Genomic DNA, 10658 nt, shown 5'->3' with positions numbered 1-10658 from the left:
CCTGTAGCTTAGATGGAGCTAGACCAAAATTAACTTAGAATTTACGAACTAAGGTTTTCTCGCTTTTGGAGATCCCTTAGAGTTCACCAACTCAACTGAAATTCCCAATACCCAATGATTGGTATTTATAAAGAAATGTCCCCAAGATTTCCCATCATCTTTCAATGTGGGATAGTTGGTAAAAATGGCAAAACAAAGAATTAATTTTATTCTAAATTAAATTAAAATGGCAAGGCAATCCTCAAACAATAATGGCATAAGGTGAGCAAGGGGTTAGGTGAGGACCACAAGGACATCCCACATGGCCTCCTTGTTTCCCAAGCCACCAAACCCACAAATCACAATAAGGCAAGACCGATCAATGTACTTGGGCAACAAGGAATGGCCGATCAACACCTTTGTGGCTTCAGCTGGGTCGGCCTGCACACACTGCTTGCTAGCTAGGCGGTTATGCGCTGCTAGCTGGCTTGCCGCAAGCACCAACAAGCCTCGCTAGCTAGCGGGCTACTGCGTTCTGCTAGCAGGCCATGCGAGTGCGAGCTTGCGACACCATTAGGCTGCCTAGCACGCTGCGCCTTGCATGGTTGTTGGTGGCCTAGTGTAATCCCCCGTATTTTCTTAGTAAATAATAATTATATATATTTTTATGTATACAATGATTTTATATTTATATAAAATATTTTTGGGAAGATTTCAGAAAATAAAAACAAGAATCTTTTTAGAACCCATAATTCCATTTTAATTAAGTAATTGACTCCATATTTCCCTCATTCACATTTTTTTTAAAGGAAACTTGCTCCTTATTTCCCCTTCTCAAAACCCTCATATATTGCATTTACTGCTTCCCCTTATTACTCCTTCACTACCTCCCTCATTCTCCTTTCACAACTCACAAGCAAAAAAAAAAATTGCTGCTTCCTTTGTTGCGCTGCTGCTACCTCAGCCGGAACCCACCACCACCGCAGTGCCGCCGGCGACCCTCGCCGCTGCCCTCAGCCCTACTGCCACCGCCGGTTTTCTCTACTTCCCCCTCTCTTCTATTTTCCTTTCTTTTCTTGTTTAAATTACTTTAAAGCTTTATTTTTATACGAATTTCTTTATGATTTATAATTATCATGGTTTGATTATGTTATGAGTTATAAAAGATTGTAACTTTATGGATTATACTTTATTCAAATTGTGGGATTAAATTTTAGATTTTATTTATGCGTTAATTGGGGTTTTAAATGTTGATTTTCATGGTTTTAGGGCTTAAAAACGTGTTGCTAAAGTTGTTTAATTTGAGCATGATTTTGTTGTGATTTTGCTATGACTATGATGATGTTTAATTCAACAACAAGTTCTTAATTTTTCGTAACTAATTTTTGAATTTCCGTTCGAAAATTTTCTTAATCACGTTTTAATCGCGTTTTGACTGTAACTCGTCTGATTTTCGCAAAAAAAATAGTGTTTTTCGTCTGTAAACGATGCTCTAATTAAAACTCACTACCAATGGTAGTGAGCACCACCCTCTCGTGGCCAAATTCAGCTTCTAAGTATACTTTTCGTGCAGTTTTTTTATTTTTATCGAAGGTTTAATTGAGTTTTTATGAAACTAATTAAATTATAATAATATATTTCAAGTTTAGATTGTTGTATTCATACACTTTATTATTAAATTAAATTTTCAGATTTTAATCTTAACTTTAAATAGCTTTAAGTCATGGTTTTATGATGGGTTTTCAAGTTCTCAACATACTAACGTACTATATAATGATTGTTTCAAGTGAAAATGTTTGCGAGATTGTTTTACATGCTTAAAACGAATTTTCAGATTTATTACATCACTTTACAGTTGCTGAAATTTTTGCTATAAGCCATATTTTTGTGATTTAAGCATATAAACTCATAGTTCAAGTACTAAATTATTAACTTTGGCTATTGGGAATAATTTAAGAACATTATTTCAATGATTTAAAGGATTTTAAAATAGTTTAGTATTGATATAATATATGTTGCTTGGGTATTAATTGAGCTATTGTTGTTCTGTCTAGGAGAGGACTTCGTAGAGGGTGACTTCTAGCCTTAAAGTGGCCAATCAATTTGTGTACTCAAGGTACGTACAAGTATACGAAGAACCTTGACTTTAGAAGCATGTTTAAGGACTTGGAAAGACCTAGAATCATGTTAGGAGACTTGTGGATTGGTTGAAATTGTTTGGTAATAAGTTGATTGTTGATAAATGTGATGATTGCTTTAATTCATGTATGAGAAATTGCATTGATATTTCCTATTGAGCATTATTCATGCAATATTTTGCAAAGAGAGCTTAGAAGCAAAGCTACAAGTATATATATATGGAATGAATTGTTTTAACTACTTATTCAATTGTATTGAATTGGAATGAGTAAACAAAGAGTTAAAGTCTGATAAGACAGGATTGTGGATTTGAGGTGGCTTATGCACCTAAGGTGTTTATACACCGAGGTATGTAGTTAAAGGATGCAATAATACATGTTTGTCACTAATAAATTAAGAATTGAATTGAAAACTTGAATGATTTGTATGATTGATGTATGATTGGTTGTGTTGATTGCATGAGAGTCATCACCTAATCTAAACTGGTAAATCACGTAAAGTGCAAGAAGGATGAGCAATAAAACTCTGGATTTGTGCACATCTAGAGTAATGACAAACATGGGTTGGGGTTCACGGGGTATTAGCCGTGTACTTTTCAGAGGCCGTCTGATCTACGAGTCTCTTGTTTAAATTCTTTTAAAAATTATAATGAGTTAGATGAGATCTCATACTAGCTATGGCCACGGAGTCGCGCCCGTTAGCCATTGGATGTTTATTAATGTCTTCCGAAAGGAGGCATAGGGTTTTCTTATTTAATGTTCCGGAATGGAGCACAGAGGGACAACCCGGTCTATTGCTTAATCCAATCAATTAATGAAGTGATCAATGCTATTTAAATAAAAACTTAGTAATGAGTAACTATGGAGTCATGTGTTCGAGTCAATGATAATATTATGAGTGTATGGAATGCTTGTTAGTATCATACTAGAACTCTTTACTATATTTTGTAACTTGTATGTACTCCGCGTTGCTGATTGCGTGCTTTTGTGTGTTTTCTTTGGTCATGGCCTTCGCCTTCAATGACCCTGTAATGATCCAATTATTACACTTGTAATATTGGGGAGCAGATTCATCACAGGTTTTTGCATAAACTGTCTTGCATCAGGGTGATGGGATTTGAGTGGAGCGTTGGTTAATTACTTATCTTATTTCACTTCATAGACTGAGTTTATTTTGACTATAATTTTACTTACTTCCTATTTTATATGGATTTTGAATAAGGGTCTTTATGGTTCCAACTTGTAAGTCTAAAGCCTGATTTTGGTTTTTAGTTTCAAAACTTATATCCTTTTCTTTTAAAAAAAAAAAAACTAAGTTAGTTTTCCGCTGCTGATTTCTGAAACTAGCCTTAACGTTTGAACACGTGGCGGTAGCACTCCAATAATTCTCTTACAGGTTTTACAGGTTATTACAGGTTATACAGGTTTTACAGGTTATACAGGTTATTACAAGTTTTTGCAGGTTTTCTTTTAGAGAGAATTATTGGGGTGTTACACCTAGTGTTAGCGCCACGCACTCGGCCAGCAATCCTAGCTTGTGCGTGCGCGCACCAAGCTCGGGTTGCGGCAGTGCTAGCCTTGCGGCATGAACCTTGGCTAGCCATGCTAGCCTACCTAGTCCTCGTATGGCTAGGCCATTGCGAAGCTAGGATTTTCGTGCACGTTGACTTGTAGTTTGACCGATTTTTCCGTCTAGTCGATTTTTAAATTCGACTCGACTTTCGACGCTCGGCTTCAACGCTCTAAGCTCGGAATCCGACGTCTTAAATCATAAAATCTCTATCAACTCATTTAATCCTTTGGATTAATTTGTTGCTTTGGTTTGGTTACACGATTGGGAGTGACCCGAAGGGTTCAGTCAAGATTAAGCGGAAATATTAATTATACATTAATATTACTGATCGGAAGCGGCCTCCAGCTAGGCATTCCGATCACTTGACCACACTGAATAATTAGCTTTCCTAATTAATTCCGAACCCTCTATCGGAATAATACACTTGTTCGAAGGACACCATTCCTTTCAATCTCCTACTTGTCCTTCCAGACAAGTGTGCTATTTGTGTAGAACCTGTTTCCTATGTCACTTAATGTCTTTTCGTGAACTATAAGGTAAGACTTTTCGTCATCTTTATTACGTCCAGAAGTGTTTCTTGATTTTTGAGTTCGACTGTCAATAAGAAGATGATTTCTAAAATCCATCAGAGCACGGTCATGTATTTTCACAGTCTCGCTCTTTGAGAAGCCTTGTAAATAACAAAGACATGTTCCTTATTGTTAATAGGGGGACATTCCCAGTCTTGCATTCTAAGATTCCCTTAATAAGAGGCCCTAACTGCCTGAGTGTTGCCTTTGTAATCCCCTTGTACGGCAGACGTTTGACAACATCAAAGCGGACTAGTACTCAAACAAGAGAACTTACAATACTCATGGTTGAGGAAAGAGGTTTCGATAGCCATAATGAGCAATATACTTATGACAATTGTTAAATCTCTTACAGTATTCTCATAGGTTAATCCATTATAATTCCAAACCAATACCTGCGCAAATGATTTATGACATTCTTGTTATAGCACAAGAAACATTGCTATAAATCATACTACACACTAATCTCACGCGGTCATTAGTCGTCCAACTTTCAAATGACCTCGATCAGGGATAATTTCGATATAATATTCAACGTTCACTTAAGAGGTGTTTCTTTATCCAAAACTTGTCTTGATACCCTATTTTGAATATCATCAAATCGAATGGACTTATTATTTAATTCTAAACCACAATTAAATAGTTTGTGGAATAATTAGTAAATTTTATTCCACTATGAAACTTTTCAACGTTTCATCATATGATAAATGGTTTTCACTAAATGTTTTAAGAGTAATACTCAATACAAAACATTTATGGAAATCACACCCATATCTAATATGCTTGATTTCCTTTATGCAATTGAGTTTATGGATTATTATACTTGATTTTGGATTTATTGTCTAAGTGATGGCTCCAACTCATTTTCATGATTTGAGATCTTCAACTTGACAACCTACAATCATCAAAGTTCAACAACGAACTATCCATTTAACAACTTCCTAATTATTACCTCTAAGGCAACAATGTTCTCAACATATACTTTAGTTGATTTCCTAATGATGCTTTGGTTGGATTTTACTCCTACTGGCTCATAATGATATAGATACCCTAATCATTTGTGATTATGGGAATTTACCTTAAATTTCAGCATAATATACATGGACATAAGTTCATGTTGCCATTCTCAAGCCACGATGCGTCTTAATCTCGTGCTTATAAATGGCTTCCTCATCAAGGATCAAATCCTTGCCGAGGTTGTGCTTATTACATTAATACTCAAATTATATTTGTTTACATGCATCAAGAACTCATCCTTTTACTTAATCAAGAACTTTGGACGTTCTTGATCATAATCTAAGGATTCATTGCTTAGATTCAAGTCGATTGGTATTTTATACTTGTCATGCTCTAAGCATGCAGGTCATGTGACGATTCCATATCATAGCATACATGATGGATCTAATTGCAAAATTATTCCAATTTGATCCCATTCAGCTTATCCAGTTTCACCGTGTCCTGTTAAAATGTTTGCTATATGGTTGTAAGTCTCTACTTGAGTCTTTCTTGTTTGACTTAGTATTTGCCTAGCTTATACTTAGTTCAAACAATTACTTACTCTTTTTTTTTTTGGTAGGTAAGAAGCATTTATTACCAAAAAGAAGGAGGGAAAGCCCTCACCCAAACTACAAGAGCCAAAATGGCCAAACAATCCACCAAAAAACAAACTAGCTCATAAGCTTACAACATGCTAAACAACTCGCAACTAAAAAACGAAGCTAAAACAAAGAGACGAACATCAAAAACTAAAACAAGCTTCCTAACACTAAAACACAATCCATCAAAAAACGACACACACAGCAGCAAGGGAAGCAGCTCTAAGCAGGCCAGACAGTGACAACAGCCTGCACAGAACACAGAGCCTAGCTGCAGCACAACCAAAACTAGCCTGCACAGAGAACATAACACAAAAACAGCACATAAGCAGCCTGCAGACAATACCTCAACTACCCAACACCTCAGAATCCAGTAACACAGCAAACACAGCAACAACCACAAACACAACACAACAGCACAACACTGAAACAGCACCAGAGAAGCAAAGCAAGCTAAGGGGGAGTTGTTCGTCTCAGGTCAACTAGCCATTTGCAGTGTTCCTTTTTCCACTTTGGACCAATCAATTGATGACATCTATCAATAACAGCAACACCAATCCTAGCACATAATCTGTGAGGCAGAGGGACAGCTTGATTCAAGAAAGCAGAATTCCTAGCCAGCCAAACAAAGTACACAACAACAGTCAACCTAGCCAAAACAACCTTCCTGCTTATAACATCCCTCTTTGATCTCTTCTAGTGTTTCCACGAGGCCTCAATATTATAATGCCTCTCCTTATGCCAAGCCAAGCACTGATCACATTAATACACTTCCTACTATATAAGCAATCAAAGAACAGATGGTCCTTGCATTCAACCTGATCACCACATAGCAGGCAGCAGCTACTGTCACACGCACCAAAATTCAAAATCTTTTGTTTAGTTCTTAACCTACCCCGGACTGCCAACCATGTTATAAAAGAGTGTTTAGGAACATTATACCTGTTCCACACCCAATCAGTCCAACCAACTCTAGGCATGTTACCTTGAAGCCATTTATAAGCCTTAGAAATTGAGTACTGCTGACTGCTTCAATTACCAGCCAAGAACGCCTCCTTCAGTCCCTCCTTAACCTTGAAAATCTTCCTCCAAGCCCACCCATCAGCCTTCTTAGGGGAATAAGACCACCAGTCATACTCCTTCAAATAAACACTATGCACCCACCTCACCTAAAGAGAGTCCTTCTTAATTAGTAGCAACTTGCCACACATACTTCCCCAAAGCAGCTGTATTCCAAAGAGAACAATCCCTCACCCCAAGACCACCAGCTAACTTAGGACAACACACCCACTTCCAAGCCAAAGGGGGACTTTTAGAGAGAATAGCAGAGCCACACCAAAGGAAAGCTCTACATAATTGATTTATCCTAGCCACAACAGATTTGGGAAGTAGCATACACTGAGCCCAGTAGGAGTGTAGGCTGATGAGAACAGAGTTAAGGAGCACAACTCTCGCTGCGTAGGACATATTCCTACTAGACTAACAAGTAATTTGAACTAGCATTTTGTCTACTAGCCCATCAAAATCAGTCACTCTCAAGTACCTTGCATTAAGGGGAATACCCAGATACTTAAAAGGAGCAACACCCTCAACAAATCCAGATAAATCCAAAATAGCAGCCTTCTCACCAGGATTGACATTGCCAAAGTAGATGGCTATCTTGTCAGCATTAGCACCAAGCCTAGAAATAGCTTCAAAAGTTCTCAACGCTCTCACCACATAAGAAATAGACCTTATATCCCCATGAGCAAAAATCATTAGATCATCGGCAAAGATCAAGTGATTAAGCTTTAAATCCTTACATCTATAATGAAACTTAAAGGCCCTCATCTTCTCCACTTTCTTTAACATCCTAGTCAAGTACTCCATAACGATAACAAAAAGAAGAGGCGACATAGGGTCACCCTGTCTCACCCCTCTCTGCCCTTTAAAGAAGCCATGAAGCCCTCCATTAATCATTAAAGAATAATAGGGGGAGGACAAACACTCCATCACCCACTGAATAAACTAAACAGGAAAGCCAAGACTACTTAGCATCTCTCTAATAAAAGACCAATGAACAGAATCGTAAGCTTTTTTCAAGTCCACTTTTATAGTACATTTTGGAGATCTCCTCTTGTTATTGTAATCTTTTAACATGTCTTGACAAACTAAGATATTATCCATAATACTTTTCCCAGCCACAAACGCACGCTGAGAGTCATCAATAAGCACATGAAGCACCTCCTTCAACCTTGAACAAATGAGCTTCGAAATGATTCTATACAAGACATTGCAACAAGCAATAGGTCAAAACTGACCTACCGAGAAGCCCCCTAAACCTTAGGCACCAAAGTGAGAGTAATGGCACTCACTTGCTTCAGAAGCTTACCATGAAGGAAGAAATCCCACATAGCATCACAGACCTCCCCTTTAACAATGTGCCAAGCAGATTTTAAAAAACAGCTAGAAAATAAAACCATTGGGTCCTGGAGCTTTATCTTCATCAATACACTATAGGGCAGCCTTGATATCATCCTCAGAGAACTCCCTACACAGAGCTGATTGGTGAGCATTGTCCAAGACAACTCCTTCCAGGATAACAGCCTGATGCACACCTTGAGAAGGGGGCGAAGAAGTGCCAAGTAGCTTCTTATAAAAGCTCAGAAAAGCATTAATAACAAGATCAGGGGAATCAAACACACTCCCATCAGGAAGCTAAATGCATGAAATTCTGTGTTGGACTCTTCTCTTTCTAACACAAGCATGGAAGTATGATGAATTAATATCACCTTCCTTTAACCAGTGCAACTTAGCCTTTTGTTTCATGAACTTGTACTTGATGGCCCGAGCAGTAGCATATCTCTCCCCAGCCAATTTTTCTTCAAGCAGAATCTCCTCATTCAAAGGATCAGAACCAAGCCTCTTTTGAACAGCCTCAAGTTCAATAGCAACCTTGAACTCCTTAGAGTCAATATCAGAGAATTACTTCAAGTTAATCTGCGTTAACCTTTGTTTAACATCCTGTAACTTTTTAAAAGCTATAAACATAGCAGTACCCTGAAACTCAACAGCCCAAGCAGAGCTAACAGCATCCCAGTACCCAGGAGCATCCACCCAACAGTTAAAAAACCTAAAAGGTTTGTTACCACCACAAGCCTCCCCAAATAGAGTTATGCTACAGGGACAATGATCCATCAAACCTTCAGGCAGAAAGGAAACCGAGTAATTTTTGAGCTGTTATTCCTAAGCACTATTAACAAAAACACGATCTATTTTGGAACACACTCTAGCCTCCCCCTGCTACTTATTACTCCAAGTGAAAAAAGCCCCACCAAAAGCTGCTTCTAAGAGCTCACACTGAGCCACACACTCCCTAAACTGCTCTACCTCCCTCAAGGTACAAGGAGAACCCAGCCTATACTCAAGATTAAGGATATTATTAAAGTCTCCACACACTATCCAAGGACTCGTAATAGAACCTGCTATCTCAATCAACTGATGACAATGAGCTTCTCTCTCCTTCGCAGTATTAAGGCCATAAACCATCATGTATAAAAAGACACACCTAATAGCCCTGTGAACCACTCTTAAATGCATCAACTGAACTTCAACTCTCAACACTATCACCTCAAAGATGCTGGGAAGCCAAAGAACCCAGATCTTGCCCTTATCCACCTTCTCATAATTAGCACAAACAGCCTAATCATTTTTAAAACTACAAAAAAACCTTACCAAAATTCTTCCCCTTCACCTTGGTTTCAATGAGGCCAAATAAACCCATATGATTGTGCTTGAGGAACCAGAGCACATCATATACTCTTTCAGGTCCATTTAACCCTCCTACATTCCAAAATCCACACCTATCCATGGAAAGAGTGAGAATACACTCCTCCTCCTATATCACCAAACAACACTCTTCCATCTGCAAGCAATTTATTCCCAGAGCTATGCTGACCTGCTCCCTTATGTATCATATTCCCTTCATCCACCTCTTCCTCAATAAGATTCAAGAACCTGTTAGCAGTACGTATATTCCCCTTGATAGGATCATTAGACTGTCTTTGATCTTGTCTCTAGACCGGTTGTCAAGCTTTCTGCTCAAACTGCTCCTTCTTCTAAATTGTCTTCCTTTTCTGCCTTGCCTGAACCAAATGATTAGGACACTTAGACACATCATGTCCTAGACCATTGTACATAGAACACTTCACTGGCTTCCATTCAAACACAACTTCTTGGTGAACAACTCTACCCTCCTCATCCAGAAAATCCACATACTCAGGAAAATTACCATCCACCTGAACTTCAACCATTACTCTAGCATATTCCAATAACTCTTTTGAAGCAGTAGCCTTATCAGTTTTGATCGGGTTACCAACAAGACCAGCAATCTTCATTAGAGTAGCCTGACTCCAAAACTTCAGGTTTAAGTCAGGAAACCTAACCCAAACTGGAATCTGCAGTATGGTATCCTCAGAAAGATCTAAACCAGGTTCCCACTTCCTCATAATGAGAGGTTTCCTGTCAAACAAATATGGCCAAGCATTGAAAGCGTTCTCCTTCGCATCTTAAGTTTTAAATCGTACTAAGAAAATCTCCTTACCCTTCGAAGCAATCTTATCAATCCCATACCTCCCCTAGATTCTTCTAAGAAAACCCCCCATTACAGGGATAGACGGTTTAGCACAAAGCACATGACAAACAATTGAAGAATCCTAAAACTCAAGTTCTAGTTTAACATCATCACAAGAAATTTGCATCAATTTATCATCATGAACATCCTTACTACACGAATAATACTTCCAAGTAGTATTCCCACTTCCCA

General features: G+C 38.2%; 1 protein-coding gene across 1 annotated transcript; it reads right to left on the bottom strand.

The window, feature by feature from the left end:
* Positions 1 to 8347: 8347 nt before the first annotated feature.
* Positions 8348 to 10341, bottom strand: LOC110738017. The gene is made up of 7 exons (XM_021918375.1): positions 9979 to 10341; positions 9792 to 9873; positions 9588 to 9676; positions 9148 to 9535; positions 8855 to 9036; positions 8594 to 8797; positions 8348 to 8482 (listed from the first exon to the last, which is right to left on the bottom strand). The coding sequence occupies exons 1-7, from the start codon at positions 10339 to 10341 to the stop codon at positions 8348 to 8350; spliced, it is 1443 nt and encodes a 480-aa protein (XP_021774067.1).
* Positions 10342 to 10658: the final 317 nt, after the last annotated feature.

The sequence above is a fragment of the Chenopodium quinoa genome, unplaced genomic scaffold (assembly GCF_001683475.1).
Source record: "Chenopodium quinoa cultivar QQ74 unplaced genomic scaffold, ASM168347v1, whole genome shotgun sequence".
In the NCBI taxonomy this organism is placed as follows: Eukaryota; Viridiplantae; Streptophyta; class Magnoliopsida; order Caryophyllales; family Amaranthaceae; genus Chenopodium; species Chenopodium quinoa.
The sequence above is the reverse complement of the archived record's forward strand: the minus strand, read 5'-3'. Positions and strand labels throughout refer to the sequence as shown.

What these genes read in the sequence shown, in the direction of transcription:
- LOC110738017 (XM_021918375.1), bottom strand. Translation starts at nt 10,341, where the DNA reads ATGAGGAAGTGGGAACCTGGTTTAGATCTTTCTGAGGATACCATACTG. An exon ending in TATGATACATAAGGGAGCAG is followed by an intron (nt 9,677 to 9,791) that starts GTCAGCATAGCT and finishes TTTGGAATGTAG; the next exon opens with GAGGGTTAAATGGACCTGAA. An exon ending in TGGGGCTTTTTTCACTTGGA is followed by an intron (nt 9,037 to 9,147) that starts GTAATAAGTAGC and finishes TTCTGCCTGAAG; the next exon opens with GTTTGATGGATCATTGTCCC.